At 36.1% G+C, this 19,791-nt stretch overlaps 1 protein-coding gene and 1 long non-coding RNA gene across 3 annotated transcripts in view; both read left to right on the plus strand.

Annotated features, from left to right (window-relative positions):
• Nucleotides 1-303: 303 nt before the first annotated feature.
• On the plus strand, nucleotides 304-3,640 carry LOC117400175 (uncharacterized). The gene is made up of 3 exons (XR_004544182.2): nucleotides 304-388; nucleotides 889-963; nucleotides 2,821-3,640. It is a non-coding gene; the product is annotated as an uncharacterized LOC117400175 (long non-coding RNA).
• Nucleotides 3,641-13,341: 9,701 nt separating this feature from the next.
• LOC117400211 (brefeldin A-inhibited guanine nucleotide-exchange protein 1) overlaps nucleotides 13,342-19,791 on the plus strand; it is an 86,890-nt gene continuing 80,440 nt past the window's right edge. For both annotated transcript variants that reach the window (XM_033999784.3, XM_033999785.3), the window contains exon 1: nucleotides 13,342-13,726. In XM_033999784.3, the coding sequence (XP_033855675.3) occupies nucleotides 13,603-13,726 (124 nt within the window). In that variant the 5' untranslated portion in view covers nucleotides 13,342-13,602. The remainder of the gene's footprint in view (nucleotides 13,727-19,791) is intronic.

Raw genomic sequence — 19,791 nt, forward strand, 5'->3', positions numbered from 1 at the left:
CAATGAAGAAGCTGTCAGAACCTCTGGATTTCATTTGTCAAAAGCTGACAGGCTTAATTGAAATCCATCTCAGCCCATCGTGACACTGATTATTCCAAGAAGTACAGTAGTTTAGCCATATCAAGGGGTTCAGAGAAGGTATTCTAGTACACAATGCACAAATTGACTATAGTAATCTGTGGCTAAGTGTTCATTCTTGAAGTTGGCTGTGAATGTATTGTCTTACTGTAAAGACCAGTATTGCCCTCTGATTCATTTTAAAGGTCTAGATGCCACTAGAGTTAACATCACTTTAACAAATCTATAATATTCTCAACTGTTTATAGATCTGATCGAATATGGTTCAGTGAGCACAGACGGCATTTATTCACAAGCAAGCTATTAAAGAGTAAGTAGCGGCGTAACAAAAAATGTAGCGTTATATGTCTTCTTTAGAAACAGTTTTTCTGACTAAAACACGTCTACACTTTCACTGACTTCTTTAGCGACAATCAAAAACAATGAATATCAAACTTTTTAATTCATTAAAATAACTCATGAGTTACATTATTAGGGCTGTGTGATTAATTCCTCAGACTATATACTGCATAAACAAGGAATCACTTTTGCTGGAAATGCTACTTCTAATCGAATGTATTCTATTCACAACACTTGTTTGAGGACTAAAATAGAATGACACATTTGGAAACGCACAGTGAATTTGTAAATCATTCCATGTGTTTGCGTGTTCTGTTAAAGGGCCCACACCTTTTACCCGTGAAATAATCAGTGAAAAACAATTAGCTTTTTTCTTTCATGGTATGCCGCAATTAACTTTTTGAAGTAAACTACTGTACACTGTAAAGTCACTGTTTATTCGGTGTTATAATTGTATCTTCCTTTCAACAGAGATCAAGTTATTAGGATAATTCCACACATGATGGGGAGGTGGAAATCCTGAAGAATCTCTATGCACAGCTGGAGGTATGTATCCATTTTTGTTTATCTGATGAGCTCTGAAATAACACATACTATACAGCAGACACTATAGATAGTGATGGTGGGTTTTGATAAGTGAAGCTCCTTAGATGCAGGTTTTACTGTGCTATTATTTTCTTCACCCCTTTTTTTAAACACATCACGTTTGTACAGTCCTAAGATAAGACTTTGGAATGTTACAGAATTAGGATCAACATGGCTAGTGCATGCTTGTAAGACTTGTAGAGGTCTGGTAGCATTATCTCAGACTGTATGTGTCTATGCCAGCATTCATACAGCACTTTAGAAAACCATCTTCTAATGCAGCTTCAGACAGAATCATAAAGTGAAGATATTTATTGTGAACACAAATAAACAAAAAGTGTTTTGTTTTTTGTTTTTCGGCTCATTACAACCTGCAATATTTATTTATTTATTTATTTATTTATTGCATTTATATAGTGCTTTTTATACAAAAGAATTGCAAAGTACTGTATAGTACATAGCAGAAAAAAAAGAACAAACCACAATACATTTGTATTATTATTATTATTATTTCTTAGCAGACGCCCTTATCCAGGGCGACTTGCAATTGTTACAAGATATCACATATATATATATATATATATATATATATATATATATATATAATATATATTTACATACAATTACATTATTTTTTACACATTATTTTTACATACAATTATCCATTTATACAGTTGGGTTTTTACTGGAGCAATCTAGGTAAAGTACCTTGCTCAAGGTTACAGCAGCAGTGTTGCATGTCACACATACAACTGCAACAATCAGATCATTTAAATAACATATTTAAATAACAGTATACACATAATACAAAAGCAGCAATTTTAAAGTTACATTAGAACCCACTAAGATAAGAAAGCCATTTTTATAAAAGTGCATTTTTAGTCTTGATTTGAAAACTGTAATGGTCCCAGCTTCCCTGACAGACAAAGGCAAGGCATTCCATAATCTAGGAGCTCTACAAGAAAAAGCCCTACCTCATGTGTTGCTTTTGTTGACCCTAGGAATAACCAGCAGCCCCACATCCTGTTTAGTCAGAATTCTAACAGCGGTATTCTGAACAAGCTGCAAGCAGGATACCACACGTTTTGCGACACCAGAAAAAAGTGCATTACAATAATCAATTCTAGATGAAACAAAGGGCATGCATTAGGCTTTCGGCATTAGATACGGAAATAATTGCTCTAAGTTTGGCTATATTTCTCAAATGGTAAAAATATACTGTGACATCCAGTGCTTGATGTCTGTAAGGCAAGTAGCTGATAACACCCAGACAGAAGAAATTCCTGGCTTTAGGGACAAATATAGCTGGGTATCATCAACATAGCAGTGCAAGTTCACGTCATGTCTGCAGATAATGTCACCTAATGGTAGCATATATAATGAAAACAGGAAGGGACCTAGAATGGAGCCCTGTGGAACACCACAGACAACTTCCGATAATGTAGATTTTACCTCCCCAATAGAGACGAACTGAAACCTATCAGAAAGATAAGATTTGAACCAGGAGAGGACAAGGCCAGACAGTCCCACTGTGCTTTCAAGACAATTCAGTAGGCTGGAATGGTCTACAGTATCAAAGGCAGCACTTAGATCTAGAAGAATTAAAACTGTTGGAAAGCCGAGTCAGAGCTTATCAGCAGATCACTCACAACTCTGACAAGGGCAGTCTCGGTGCTATGTATAGCACGAAAACTAGACAGAAACTTTTCGAATATACCATTAAGAGTTAGAAATTTTTGTAATTGAATTGCAACAACTCTCTCTAGAACCTTGTCTAAGAATGGCAGGTTGTGTGGTTTGTTTTGTTTTGTATTACAGGCAAACGGGATGGGACAAATACAGCGGTTCCGGATAATTTTCCTTTAAGGTCTCACTGAACCGACACATTTCAATTGAAAGCCGGTTAAACTTAAATCGCACAATTAGGTTGTGCAGTGTGTATAATCTCCACAGTGCTTTCAATTAAAAATGAATGGTCGCCTTTTAATCTGTAGACAGGTGAGTTTCACGTGGCCGATGCAGATCCACATTATAAACACATAAGCATAACAATAGTGTGTAACAGTGTAATAATGTTGTGATGGTACAGCCCCCAGCCAAGGCTATAACCCTATTAGAAAATGTACACAAGTGGGTAGTATATAGGCTAGCTTAAACAAATCCTAAACATTGAAGTGCTTAGTTTAACAGATTGTTTTAGATTGATCACAAGTAGAACCTGGGCCCGGTTCAAGCAGTTGTGGCATTTCAATGCTGGTTGCAACGGTGTATTACTTCAAGAGTTTTATACAGTACCTTTGCAAGTTGTGTGCACTCCAAGGTTAGCCAATTAACTTACAAGCACAAATAATCAATGAGTGTTTATTTACCAAGTATAGCACTGCAAGTTGGAACAGGATAAAGCCCTATTTGGCATTCAGCTGAACCAAACTGAGCCTGAGGCATTGCATTTTATGATCTATTGGCACAACCCTGCGCTACTCTGCGACATGTCCTCCAGATTGCTTCTGTCAGCAAGTCCCTGCTGGAGCATTTTCCCAAAATACCCAGCTTTGTTGCCCCCAGTCCCTGTTCTGCAAATGGTTGATGTCTCTCGTGGGACGGATTCCAAGGTTATTAAAGACACACCAAGGACAGAGAGAGCAGGAGAGAGTCTAGGAAATATGAGAAAAAAAAAAATTTAATTGAAGACTGGAATTAATGCATTGAAAATATGCCCAGGCACGTGACGATATAGGTTTGAACACCACCTTTTAGTCATCAATTGATTAATTAAATAATGGGGGGGATGGGGGGGACAACACCTTATAGTGGGCCCCGACCTGTATGTAATCATTTTGTTGGAGGGACAACAAGTTTAATTACCCGTCTCTCCAGGATTCAGCAGAAATTCACATAACTTTTTTTCACACAGAAAATCGCTTATTTTCAATCAGGAAAACAGGCATGTTAATTTGCTTTAGTTTATTTTGGTATCCGGCAGCACCTGTTATAACAGCTTCCGCCTAAACTACAGGATGAATCATGCACACAGAATATAACTGCAAAAGACTGCTGAACAGCACCCCAAACTGGCACTGGTAGCTACAATTATAGGAATATAAATGTAACATTTGCAAATATCAATGTGAAGGATATTATCACTGTTAAGTTTTTCAGACTTTTGGACCCCTCTAGGGCCCTCTGAGTGCGTGGGCCCTTGTACAGTATTGCCCTGGCTACACTGACTATTCCTCTGCCACTGCTTTAAATACCAACCAAGGAGGGAAGCTTGGAGGTTAACAGATACATTGAATTTTGTTTAACTGGTGGGTTGAAGACATTTCTATTAATTTGTGTTCCAAAAAAGGTCTTACTACTCTCCAGCCAGTATTAGGACACACTTTGGCTATGCATGTTCATGATGTATTATTTCATTTCAGGCATTGTACTTGTATCGTAGGCCTTGTGAAAAGGAGACTGATGAATCCACTATATTTCTATATTTTGCCTGTATTCAATGTTGATGGTTATCATTTTAGCAGGACAACTTTAAGCAGCATTCTGAATCTTGAACTTACTAAATTAGTTGACATTTTTTCATAAGGTTTTCATCTTTTGGTGTATGCATTGCATCCAAGATTGATTCTGAAGAAAAACTCCAAAAACTCAAAATTCCACTGTTGTGGTGTGGATGCCAACCGAAACTGGACAACATGATGGTTAAACATTAGGTTAAAGTGCCATTAGGTCATTTGTGGGGTTACGGTACTTTATTGAGGCTTCTTTTGAATTATATCACAAGAAACCTTTTTCCTCTAGTGCTACATTATGAGAAAGAGTTGATTAGGCAAGGTGTGTTTGTATTTATTGGGCTAAACACATTTAAAATGTAGTGTTAAAAAAAAAAAAAGAAATCTCTATAGAAATCTAGAACTATTTAATGGATTGCCATGATGTATTAAACTGATTAAGCTATTGATCATGTATGCCCTTTGATGCTCCATTTCTGCTGACAGTTTTGCTTGTGCAAATCTCCATTTGCTACTCCCAGGCATCCTGGCCCCCATATTTTCTCAGCACCGTCTATTGCAAGTCACTGCCCAGACAGTTGCTTATTTATATATGAGGACTGAAATATTAATAAATCAGTGTGATCCAGGAGCTGCTCTTGTTAAAGTGCAAGCTGTAAAAAGAGGCTGCTTCAATTTCATCACATCTAAATAAGACATTACCAGGCTGACACAGATACTGCACTGTAATATTCAGGTTGGATTTATTGTTTGTTTGTGCTTTGTGTCTTTTTGATTTGGGGACGGGTTGTTAATTGATGTGTGTGTATGTGTGTTATGTCTTGATAAAGATATTTGAACAAAAACAACAGAGTCCAGAGATATGTTTTTTAATTAGCGATGCAACTTTATTTTGTCCATAACAGAACTTCTTGCTTTCATAGCCAAGCTCAGACTGCCGCTAGAAGCACAGGAACCCTTATTTATATCTGCAGGTGAACCAGTCACCAGAAGCCTAGCTCTGGCTACCTATTCTTACAGCCATACAGAATACAACATTTATTTTAAACTTGTGGTGTTCAATACACCATATGTGTGTGGGCAGGTATTACTATCAATGTGTGGACAACATTTGAGAAAATATCCCCACAAACTCCTGAACAAAACAACGTTGTGTGGACATCCCAACTTTGTAAAAAACGTTTTTAAGAACTACAGTATATATGCCTTCAAAAAAAAAAAAAAACTGCCAAAGTATTTGGTTTGTTGTCTGTCACTGAGAAGTCCCCACAAATATAGGAATGCAAACGTGTGTGTGTGTGTGTTCTACTCCATTCACAGCAGTGAGAATGTAGGGATGAACTTGTAAATGTATTTTATTATTACATTTTTATGATTGTGTCATTACTCATACTGTGCTGCCACAATGTGGTGCCTGTCCAGATTATGTTACATGATTTCTCTAAAAATAACTGTATTTTTATTCTCATAGAAATCAGTGTATTAGCATTGAAGATGAGAAAGCATTATCAAATAATCATATTGGTGCATTCGTCACCACAACATCATGCAAGGCTTAAACACAATTGCTTGTAATGAAGCCTTGAAAAGGAGAAAAATTGATAAAAAAAAAAAATGCTGTTCGTTGTTGCCGTTGTGTGTGTCTGTAAATAGTTAAGCATTATGGATGTCCATCCGTGGTGATGGTGGTGCAGTAAATGAGTTCCACACAGGAAGTTTTTACCCAGCAGTACAGGAAGAGGTGTTTTTTCTTTGTTTGTGACGGGGGCTCAAATTACAATTAGACAAGTAATTGACACCATTTCCTTAAAATAAAACACCTACAAACTGAAAAAGTCTGTGTCATGTTTTGGTGTTTGTGAAGTATATTTATTAACTTGGTAATATTCATGCACATTACTGTATGACTAAATCTTCCTACAGATGTCAGGACTGCCCAGTCCCTGACCACATTCCGGCGCCTCCTCAAGACTCACCTCTTCAAAGAGCACCTGTAGAACTCCTCTGTTTGTATCCTGGGACACTATCACCCTTCATGTAAATGTGCTTTATTTTGCTCTTATCTGCCCCCTATTTTACTGCATTTAATCCTGTACTTCAGAATACTGTAATCTGCCAAGTGTTTAACCTGTAGTACTTTGTATTTAATCACATCCTGATGTAACTATCACTATTTAATCATATCCTGATGTAACTATCACTATTATCTGCTGTATTATTGAATTGTGGTTTGTCACACTTGTACTTTGCTTGAACAAAAGTTATTGTATTTCTTGCTCTTATTGTATTACTTGTATTGTAACACTTGAAATGTATTTGCTTACGATTGTAAGTCGCCCTGGATAAGGGTGTCTGCTAAGAAATAAATAATTAAATAAATAATTAATAAATAAAAGGCAGCGTCATTCTCACCATTGACCTAAGGCCTTTTTTCATTTTCATATAACAAGCCATTAATAAGGAGGATAAACACAAATAGATTAGCTTAAACTTTCCTTAAAGGATGCAAATGGAAAGGATAACATAAAAAAAACTTTTTTCTAATTAAATACCTATATTTAGCCAATTAATCAAACAAGGCAGAATGTATTTAAGTAGGAATGGTGTTTCCATCAGATATATGCCATGCTGTGTGAATGGAAATGTCCTTTTAATCTTTTTGCTGCCACAGAAACCGACTGATATTCAACCTGGTGTGCCACGCTAAACACTTTACAATAACAATAACACAAATACTGACATACAAGTAATCTAAAAGAATACATACAAAATATAGATGCATGACGGGTCATCAGAAATGACATCAGTGTTGCACTTTCAATTTCAGAAAAAATGTCAAACCCAATATATCAAATAAAAAAAATATCTAATTGTGTTATAATAAAGATGATTTTCTAAAATTCAATGGATTTAGAGCTGGACTTTCCTTTATCTTTGTTAAAATAAATCTTCATTGCTACCTTTTATCCTGCTACACAAGCTTTCAGAGGGAATGACCCATGCTTTATGCAGGCTTATTCATTCTCGGTCCACCTGTGTTTTAATTGTGTGTGTTTCTTCCAGAGGAAAGTGCCTCCTCACCTCTGTGATGAAATGAAACCTACTGCGAGTCTTTCGCAGAGTCTGAACTAGAAGTGAAAGTCGTCGTCAACTTCCTGCATAAACAGGAAACATTTCCATTCATGCCTACGGTCAAATGCTGCTCTACCCATATACTGAGTACATTCCTACAAATATGACACCATTTCTAACTTTAACTGTGTTGTGAGTAATCTGTATCAGCAAAGTACATCTATTTTTACAAAATTCTTATGTGTAGTTTCTGGAGCTGTGCCAAGTCCCATCCATCCATTATCATTAACCGCTTACTCCTTGCGGCCTGTTAGCCGGAGCCTACACCCTGGACGGGACGCCAGTCCATCGCAGGTGCCACACTCACAGGGCAAAGAGTGACCAATCTACCTGGACAGCATGTCTTTGGACTGTGGGAGGAAACCGGAGAAAACCCACGCGAGCACGGGGAGAACATGCAAACTCCACACAGACAATACCCTAGGTCGGATTTGAACGTAGGACCTTGGCGCTGTGAGGCAGCAGCCCTAACCACTACGCCACTGTGCCGCCCTTGTGCCAAGTCCCGACTTGTTTATATATATATAAAAAAGTAACTAATATATTGAGCATTGCAAGAAAAAATGCTGGGAAAGTCCTAATTTGGCTATGTGTTGTCACATCGCTTAATAATGACTTTTTGACGTAAGGTTGGTTAATTATGACTTCTTTTTTGTATGGGCAGAGATGTAATTATAGTATTCCAAATATTATAGATAGATAAAATCTGATATAAACAAAAATCTGTGAGTACAGTGGAAATAATTGCAGATTTAACATTTGGGTTTTGGTTACAACAAACGATATATGACCACCTGATACAGGAGTTGAGAACAATTGGGCTAGAGCCACATTAAAATACAATGTGCAGCACACATGATAATAAGACTCACTGTTTGTTTTATTTATTGGTTTATTCTAGGAATCGGCTGCACACAATGCTGTTCTCACTCTGTACTCTTCCTATGAGGTGAGGTATAGATACGGCCCAGCTTCAATTACTTTATGTAAGTATTTTCAACAGCATGTACATTTTCCATTACCTGCAATTTAAACCAGGTCAGTTATTATTAAAATTACCCAATTATTGATAATAAGTAAACAGAGAAATTGTTTTTTATTGATAATAGGTGGAGCGGAATAATAATAAAATGTTGGTGCTGTATGTATAAAACAACAAGTAAGCCATTGGCATTATAATTTTTTTTCTTTAGCTCAGACTACTCAGAATACACTGTACTTTTTAAATATAACTGTATAAATAACTGTATAATGTTGTTCATCTTGTCTTCATGTTCTATTCATTTTGCACTTTAACTGAGGTAGCTAAATTGTAATGTCTGGAAGATTTAACACTGCATTATTAGATGATTGCAGAATATATTCTACCATAAACTTGCAAATATTTTGATACACTCACAGCCCCCATAGTCTGGCATTCCATCTTAATTCAAGGGCCTATCGTTTTTAAACTGCAACTGTGTCCATGGCAACCTGCTTCATCTTAGTCACCATTTGGACACAGTCACATGATTTCCTCTCGTGTGTAATAAAACCATCCCAGTGATTTGTGGTTTGTTCAACAAATCAAATGACTTTTAGACGTGTTCCCTAATTTCTTCAAGAGACACATGGAACACTAAACTGGAAAACACATATTTATCCATTATGGATAACGATTTTAGCTTGAAAATCCATGAGCAACTTGCTGTCTATTATCATTAATTCAAATGTACTTACAGTCACTCTTTCATTATTCTCAAATGTGAGTTTCGGAAGGTCTATGGACTGGGCTTACAAAAATGGCATTCCCTATGCATTTGCATTTCAGCTGTGTCATACTGGCTATTTGGGTTTTTTTTTTGCTCCCTGAAACTCTGATCAACCCAACATATACTGAGGCCACATGGGCAGTCAAAACAATCTCCACCAGCTTGCTAAAGAAGTGCTCCTGAAGACAATCAATTAATCCTTGAAATACCAAAAACAAAAACCTTCAACGTGAAGACATTCCAAGAATATGCTGAGATCTTTCATGTGTTTTTACTGAACACTGTTCAGATGTCAAAACTAAACATTTTAGAAACTGTGAGACAATTGTAAAGGGGGAATGTAATCATATATATATATATATATATATATATATATATATATATATGCTTAGAGTGACAACAATCCTACTATAATGTTATCTTTCGCTGTATATACAAACAAATAACCAAAAAAGTAGGAAAGCAGCAAACATGGCTTCATAACAGCAGAGGGAGACACTGAGCTTCTTCCTAAGGGGCTCAAGAAAGGGGGTAGGGTTCAAATAAGTGCTTCTGATCAATGCAGACGGAAACACATTTGTCACATCATTTCAGTTTGAATTAACCAGAAGAGCTTTGTTGGTCTGTTTAAGTGGTTAATATAATAAAGCTTAGTGCTTCTGTATAATTCCTGTAGTGTTTTTGTTGATCTAACACACATGTGATTTGATAAGTCCTCCCATAATGTACATGCATTTGAATGCATTTTTAACTAGGTTGGACATACAGTACATGCTGTATTTTCTTGAAAGAAAAATGTTTTTCTGTCTGAGGAAACCTGTCAGACTCACAGTCACTTCAAAAATCATATTCCTGTGGAACCTTCATTAATGAATGGAAGTCTTTGATGTTTTAGTGTGCAATGCTTAATATATTGTATTGCACCCATGCATGCATATAGTTGAATCTTTTTTTTCAAAGGTGAAATGGTTCATTCACCCAGGTCACACAATATCCCAAAAGACTTTCTGAAAACTTGTTGTGTGTTCTGTATTATCTTCATTGTAGATTGTGATATGCTTTATAGCACATATCTATTATAGACAGAAGGTACCAAAACATAGGAAAGCTAGCTCTTCATAACAAATATTGATAGTACCGCAAATAATAATTACATTGAAAAAATGTGATTGCAAACATATTACTATTAAAATGTAAGCTATGAACAATTCTTTACATTTTTATCTATTATTATTTTTTGCAATAACAAGGCAATTGTAATTCTGAGATTTTGTTTACACATGTCAGAAAGTCTGATCTCATTCCTTATGTTACAGCATCACCACTTAAGTATAACAAGTTGTGTTTAAATTCCTGTAATGGTGGTGCAGGCTTTTCCTATTCTGTTGACGAGTACCATTGCTATGGGGATTAACATAAACCCATAGAGATTTTATACTCTTGTTTTCAGCATAGCAGCAGTAATCAAAGTACTGATAACAGTGATCAGGTCAATGGGAAGACAGAACATTGCATAACAAAAAAATCTGCCAATATTAAGACATTGAGCTCATCAACAAATTGTGTATGCTAATCATGCCAGTTTATATGCTATGCTATGACAGTAGTAAACAATATTGAAAACTAAAAATGTCTAAAAGAGGTGCTTACATTTCAGGAAAAATGTTTACAACCTCAAATTGGAGGTACCAAATTTTTGATAGCCTAAATCTGCACGTACTCTAAAGCGTCAGAAAATGTAGTTGTAAATGAATTGGGATTCAGTTAATCTTTTCTTGTTATTGTGCTGCACCTTTATAATGGGGTTTTTAACATGTAGTTCATATTATTCTTTTTGAACTGTTTATTAATATCCTGAGTTAATTTTTTTGAATGTCTTATTAAATGATTAAGTTTGATTACCTTTTCAAACTTTTCTAATACTGAGAGACCAGCTTGGTGTTTTGGGATTTTCCCTCTACCAGCATGGGATCAACAAACATATGCATATATACACCAATACTGCTATTTAGAATGGTACTTAGATACTGCTGTTATGCTTAACAAGTATAAATAACATTATTTAATATAATAGTAAACTTTGAAGAAAATAATTCTAAAATTCTAAAATATCTTTGTAATCAGTGGATAAAAAGCAACTAGTATGTGGTTATGAGGTACTGAGCTTGTTGAGATGCAGATAATTGTAATGTACAGTACTGTAATGTCGCAGGGTAGAGTGTGGAGATGGGTAGATTCAAATCCTAATCTGGGATTTATTTTTTGTTTTGTTTGGAAACATGTCATATTTTATCACAAAATGTAGAGAACCTCCTAAATAGTAGAATGAAAGAAGATGTCCCTTTGTTCAAAAGTATCCAGAGGGTATACACACTGACTACAGGGCTAGTTCTTTGAAACAGAAATGAAGGTGACAGGACGGAGTAGATTTAATCTTGCTGGATGCTTCCAGGTGCAAAATACAATCATTCCAGTACAGTGGGCATGAAGGCTGTTCCCAGTCTTAATGAATAAATCCTGGGATGGGAACATAAGCTTTGGGCTTTGCCCCGGTTCTGACAGGCTAATTCTAACACAGCTGACCTTGCTCCAGGTACCGAGTCAGAGTCATGTGATTCCACAATTTGATATTCATTATCCGAGACCGAGCCATGCCATTTGTTTTCCTTGGAAGATGGTTTTGACCTCACAACAAGACAACCCAAACTAGATCCAGACATGTTAAAAAGCATGGAATAAATATATTTCCCAATAAGCACATCTAATTGGGTATGTGGTATATGCTTCTTGGTATGTAATTAGGCCTATTTTATGAGCAAAGTTATGTTCTTTTAAAGGTTTTATTTCTAGGTCAGTTTTAATGAATTATTTATCTCTAGTACTCACGGAATTCCTGTTAAAAATACCAACAGCAGTATAGATGAGTTTGATTAATTAATAGCAAAGATATTAATTTCAGAGCTTTTTATTCAAAATTGTCATTATCAGAAAGGAAAAAACTCTAACAATGTACCGAGAAAAATGTACAAGTCATTAAGTGCATTTAATATTGGGGCTTGAAATTAGTCTTTTGTTTCTTATTTTTTTTTAAATTGTAATTGAAGTAAAGAGCTGTTTGAATCTGTCAAACAGTCTTTAAATAACTCACAAATTACAGCTCTGCCCTTAAATACAATACTCTGGACTCTTGACCGGAGGGTTGTGGGTTCAATCCCCAGTGGCGGACACTGCTGTTGTACCCTTGAGCAAGGTACTTTACCTAGATTGCTCCAGTAAAAACCCAACTGTATAAATGGGTAATTGTATGTAAAAATAATGTGATATCTGTATAATGTGAAATAATGTATAATGTGATATCTTGTAACAATTGTAAGTCGCCCTGGATAAGGGCGTCTGCTAAGAAATAAATAATAATAATAATAATATATGTGGCATATGTTAACTGTTCAACATTTCTAATTTGCAACATTTAGATCATGGAAAAACTGCTAATTATATTTTCTTATGTACTTATAAAAATATGTTGTTCCTATAAAATGTAATATGTTCATAAACCATTCTTTCCTATGGGATTACACAAAATGATCAGATCCATTTTAAAACTAAAAGTGTGCATTACTGACTGACTGTTGATTGGTTCTTTCTCTTTGTCCGATTAGTAGTGCATCCAATTTGTTTTATTTTTTTTCCTGACACCAAAACACGAGTGACCCTGCACCAGACCTCAAATCTCAAATATAGAATGAAATCTAGACTGACTGACAGCGCAGCATTTACTGTGGCACATTCAGTTTGAGATTAAAATAAGGAAGTGCTGTATCTCACAATCCCCTTATTGAAGATGACAAAAGGGCTGCTCATTCTTCCACCTCCCCGCACCGACCCTGTAGTAACAGTGAATGAATAAGGAAGTTGCAGTACAATACATAACCGCTCCATTCCTCCCCTCCCAACTCAGCTCCGCCTGAACAACCGCCTCATTGCGGCCGTTTTGACGTGCGTGACGTCGCTTCCTTTCAACATGGCGCAGCCAGGTTGCTGATGGAAAAGCGAAGGGTTTCCGTGTAAATTCATCCCACTTTATGTATTTATTTATGTTTTTATTTTGGGCCAAGAACGGTTACATGCTTTCAAAGGAGCGCTAGATTGAAGACTAATCCTGCCCCCGCTGGATTGGTACTCCTCCAAGCCCAGTCCAGCGCGTCATGTATGAAGGTAAAAAGACGAAAAATATGTTTTTAACCCGGGCTCTGGAGAAGATTTTAGCCGACAAGGAGGTGAAAAAGGCTCACCACTCTCAGCTGCGCAAAGCCTGCGAGGTGGCATTAGGTAAGCAGAATTACAATTAGACATACAAATGGGGATATATGTATATTTAGCTTGACAGACGTCATAGTAGTACTACTAGTTGTCATTCTATATGGGGGTATACGAGTGGTATCATTAGCGATATAAAGAAGAATTGGTATGGGACAGAAACAGTATAAGTTTCTTTTGTTCATTTCTGATGAGACATCCCACGGGACCATAGTCAATGGAAAAAAACTGACGATTCACGTTATTAAATATTTATTGCGTGGCTGTTCTAGCACTGGAGAAACAAAAGAAAACGATAGGCTATTGAGTGGGCGTCCTGCAAAAGTAATTCCAAGATTAAGAAAAATAAAAAGGGAAGCAATATTAAAAACATAACCTTTTTTTTACATTTACTGTCTTGCAAAGATAAAGAAATCTATGTTTCAAATTCAAGATGAGGTTATTGTGTCCCAAGAATACATGAAAACAGGAGGAAAGGGTGTCATGATTTGAAAATCTTTTATGTAGGTAAATACAGAGTATAAAAACACAGAAATGCGATGAATGAGAATTAGACTGGTCCTTAAATTTGAACATAATTATTTAGCAACTACAATGTGTCAAGTGCTTCATTTGCCCGTTAACAAAATTGAAGCAGTGATGACAATGCATGACAGCAGAAAAAGGTGTATCGTCCGTGGGGAGTTGTCATGAAGAAGGAGCAGGTGTCACAAGAAGAGTAGCCTGTGTGTGAGGAGAGGACAGTGTCTGTAATTGTGTGACGAGGTTTAGCTGAAGTGAAACGAATTCTTAAGTAGCCTTAAAATAGACAATTTGACCAAAAGGCTACCGTTGATTTCACATAATAATGTAAGCATAACTGATTTATTTATTTATTTATTTATTTATTTAGAAATCTATTTTTACCTGTGCAATATTGCCTTAATGGTTCTGAAAATCAGTAATAATAAGTTGCAAGTGTGAAGGCTTTACACGCTTTGGATCTGTAATCGCTTTGGAACTGTAAATTGAGGCATTATAATTACATTGTTTTGAAAACAACAGACAGACAAAATCAATACCATAAACTAAACAAAAACGTGGATATCATTTGATTTAATGTTTATTGGCTGGTTGATTTATGAGGATTGTGATTAATTTGACCAAGCTGAGTGTAGAGGAAAACATTTTACTATAAAATTAAAGAGCATTGACTTATTTACTGTATTTGTTATTTTGTAGTTTGAATATATTCCATAATACAGTGATGTGATGTTATTTTATGTTTAACAAAAAAATGATTGTCTTGGGGCTCAGAACTACAGTATCCTCATTAATGTAGCCTATGTTATTTAAATAGTAAGTTTAGAAATCAGGCCCTACTACTGCAAATCTGTTATGACCTTATCCTACTTATACTTAATACCACAAAAAATGTTGCAAATGCAGTACATCGCAACAGTCTGTAGGTCATTAATTCGACTACCTGTTGGGAGCTGTCCAGGAAGCTACTTTACTGTACAGTAGAGGAAAAATATATTTCTAATTCAAATTTAACGGGGATTGCTGGCACCTATCCCAATAATTTAAATTGTAATTAAATATATCAGAAAGGTAGTTTTAATACACAGGATTGGTGCTGGTCCGCTACAGTAAGCTACATGAACAGTTGCCATATTGTCCCACATGACCCAGCAATGGAAATAAGTCTCCTATTGCATAGCAGTTTCCCCCATTCCTCATTTTAAAATGAGCTTTATCAGCCCCATTGTATAGGTAACAAGCCCAGGTTTGTCTTATTAAACTCTCAGCAAAACCAGGAATGGCTTATACTGCTATGCAATTGGAGTCTATCCATCCCTATGACCTCTCCCAAGCTTTCTGCTGTTGTCAGATAATTGCTACTATACAGTAGGTCCTGCTCTTGTCTGTTTATAACCATGGTACAGTGCAGTATTTTAGAGAAGAATAAAGTATGGTATCTGGCGAGAAACTACAATTTGGAATGATAATTAAACTGTTCTTTCATGCAAGTTTTTTTACCCTTTGCAATATGTGAGACTGATTCGCACTATCAAAGTTATCTGATAGAGAATAAATGGAAATTTAAGTTTTTAGTACCTGAACACTGTTTATGGTCGATACAGATTGTTCAAACTTGGCATTTAGTGTTTGGTTGTACAGTTGATCACTTGACCCATGGAGCTCCTTTACAAAACAGTTTTGCATTCGTCCTACTGTATGATTCTTGCTTACAGTAGTATAGTTCTGTATTTCCAACAACTCGGTAGTACAGTGATTTTAACTGTGTGGGTCATGCAATTAAGCATGCACAACCTGGAGTAGGTTAAGGAATTAACCTTGCTTCTTTTGTTCTTGTGTTTGAGCCTTGGCTTTCATTGCTGACATTGGAACCTGCATTTACTGGTGTCAGATGAACAGACTGTACAGCTACTGTGGTCGCTTAATGATACTGGGGAAGTGATTGAGCACAGAAAAAAAGAAAAGGCATGTTCATCTTTACTGTTCATAATGTAAAAGCACCTGGGGAGTCATATTGTTGGGGTTATTAAAACAATGCACAGCTGGTCTCTAGTAAATTAAACTGCCAAGAATATGTGCAAGCTGCAATTCCTAATCCATTCAGTCCTGTTTGCATATAGTGGACATGCTGACATTTTAAATAAGTTCTGCTTGGCTTCATTCTGGTCTGTTTTTGTCCAGTCAAACCTCCCAGTCAAACCTAAGTAAATAGTGGGCAACCACTGATTGTGTCAGAAAGTAGTATGAAGGTATTTGAAATATGACTGACCGGTCCCTCATTCTGCATGCAGAGGTCACCTGAGACATAAGAATATATTGTTGAGATGCTGTTGAAGAAACAAAGACCTTGCCAAGGTTATCTTGATCTTATTCTGTCAGAAAATGGCAACAAAAATGAAGCTGATCAGGCATCTTTATCACACAGTCGTTCTTACTAAAAGAAGGTGTTACTGACACCGGTAGTGTCCTCACTCAAAAAATAGGGACCCTTAGCCCTTATCATGTCTGTCTGTCTGTATGTCTGTCATGCTGTCCATGGTGAACACGACAACTTCCTTGATTTGAGCAAACCTTCACCAAACTTCATACACTTCTAGGCTCCTATAGACGTTTTGTATTGCTATAATCCGATAAACACTCAATTGTATACAAATATTTGTAACTTTTTAGGTATAGTGCGATTTATTACACTGCTTGTACTAATTTGTATCCTTTGTGGTGCTTTCACTTGGTCACACAAAAAATGTTGCTTGCCCTGGGAGCTAAACTTAGACAAAATGAAGCAGCTTAATAATGCATGGTGTAACTGAACACATTGTAGAGGTTTATGTTTGGAGTTTCATCTATTGTACCATATTGCATGCAGCAGTAGATTTAAACAGACATATTCTAACAATATTTTGCTGTCTCTTTGTTTTCTTGCAATTTTATAGAAAAAATATATTTTTTTAATTTTTATTTGCTTTTACAAATCTAAAAATCAATTAAACGCTTTTTTTTTTTATAAGCATACTGTAGCCATTCCTGCTTTGGAGTTCTTCTGTTGCTAAAGAAGCTTTCCATTCATGGTTGCCGACTCCCCCAGGAGTTCTGACCAATCACACTGTGCAAAAAAAGTACCCAAAATTTGTAGAGTGAAATTGAAATCTCATGTTTCTTTTCTTACAACAGTAAACCTCAAAGCCTCAAAACCTCAAAAACCACTTTATACTGAGTTGTTCGCCCTGCTTTCAGAGTCATTAGAACTAAATGTATTACATTGTTTTGTATTTAAGGGCAGCAGTGTGGAGTAGTGGTTAGGGCTCTGGACTCTTGACCGGAGGGTCGTGGGTTCAATCCCAGGTGGGGGACACTGCTGCTGCAAGGTACTTTACCTAGATTGCTTCAGTAAAAACCCAACTGTATAAATGGGTAATTGTATGTAAAAAATAATGTGTAAAAAAAAAATAATGTAATTGTATGTAAAAATAATCTGATATCTTGTAACAATTGTAAGTCGCCCTGGATAAGGGCGTCTGCTAAGAAATAAATAATAATAATATTTAATGTTTTGACTCCTCACTGTATGTGGTGTTGACTCTTAGGCTTCTGTATCTTGTCTGTCAGCTGACTATTAAAGATTTGACTTGCAGTGCTGTACTACAGTGAGTGCACCCCCGGGAGTTTAAGCATGCTTTTCCCATCATCCCGATATGTGTTCTTATGATCATGTAGAGATATTTAAAAAAAAAAAAATAATCTGTAATCTGAAACATCTAAAATTAGATTTTACTATAATAGTGGTATTCATAAACAAAAGTTAGCTTTCATGATTTGTGTTTTTTGTTGATTCGCCAAATGGTGTACATTTTCATCTACAGCATCACATGCAGCTTTGCTCTTACTTGTATTCCTATCTCTCCATACTAGAGCAGTGCAATACTTGTTGTGACTAAGAATCATACATTTCTGGTACAGTATTACATGCAATATTGATTGAGATCCTGGGATCTTGTCATACTAATAGTAAAATGTTCCATGATTTGAACTGCAGTGGATATTAGGACTTCCCTTTTTATTTTTATTTAAAGTCTACAGGAGAATTAACTCACTGGAGTTCTCAGACATCTGCATCTCCCACAAGGTATTCAGAGTGAATGTAACCATTCACCCAAGAACATCTCCGTGTGTCGCTGTCCAGCAGTGTAACCTCTAGGGCTTGTAATAGCTGCACAGAGAACATTTCAAACATGTTACAGTAAATGGCCAGTTGAACAATAAACAATAAATCCTATAGCTACGTGTACTTGAGAGAATTTTTTTTAAAAAAAATAACAATAAAAATTAGCAGTTTTATAGATATTTCAAATAAGACGATATAACAAAAATAAGTTTAATATTTAGTAATTAGCCTAAAATGTTTCAAATAGTTCTCGGCCAAAATTTGATATTTTTTTTTATATTTTTTGAAAATAGAGAATACCTACTCATGCTAATAAGTGTACAGGCTGTACTGGTAGAGTATGTGAGTTGTCTGTCTAGCATCCCTTACCACCGATGACCTCACAGCAGTGACTTCAGTTAACTTCACCAAAACAGCCTGAAAGTTGTAGAAAGTAAAGATACTGTAAAACCAAGGTCCTGAGCCCTATTTAAAAGCGGTTGGGTCCTTTGGTTTCTGAGTGGGTTACACCCAGTACTCATGGCAACTTTAGCATATTGAGTATATTTCACAGAACAACCTCAGATACAACCAACATCCAGAGCAGTATTTCATTGAAAAGCCATTTAAAAATCCAGCAGAAACTTGAAGTGGCCATCTGTTAGTGGCTGCTAACTATAGTTTATTAAGAGTTTGTCCACCACCACCACACCTACAGTACTTCTGCTTATACATCAGATGGTTGGTGTTGTGAAAAGTCTTTGGGTGTAAAATGTAATGGCACCCAACCCTTCTCTGGGTCAGGTTATCATGGGTGTTGAACAAGAAAAATGAACCAAAGTTCTATTACAGGTGATATGGTTTTTAATCTTATTTCTACTTCACATACTTCATGTTTACAAACCATTCAATCTGATTTGACATAGCCCTTAGATATAATAATGTGGATGCTTTGTTTTTGTTCACAAAATCTCAATTTTTAAAAATGATTTAAGCATAGGAAATACTGGGAATGTATTCGGGTAGGTTTTGACTGCCGCACAAATGGAATGGTGGTGCTGCTGCGCAAGCATGGCATTGACGTATTAAGACTTTGGAGTGATAATGGAAAAGGGCCTTGAACTGATAAAACAACCACCTCCTCACTGCCACGTTCCGCCATTTGCATATTGTTCAGTTCTTCTCAGAATGCTTTGATTAAGCAAACTGGGTTTGGTTGTGGAAGAATGGGTTATCAATCTAATCAGATTACATTATCGTTGAAAACAGAAGCAGGCCTGGTCAATTTGTTCCTTTTCCGTTCTACAGTACCATGTATTTACCAAAACAGACTAAACACTTGAGATACTGTACAGTACATAACTCGTATGTTTACTTAGAACCCTATCCTATTTTGTTGAAAAACACATAACAA

This window comes from Acipenser ruthenus, chromosome 4 (assembly GCF_902713425.1).
Source record: "Acipenser ruthenus chromosome 4, fAciRut3.2 maternal haplotype, whole genome shotgun sequence".
NCBI classification, from domain to species: domain Eukaryota; kingdom Metazoa; phylum Chordata; class Actinopteri; order Acipenseriformes; family Acipenseridae; genus Acipenser; species Acipenser ruthenus.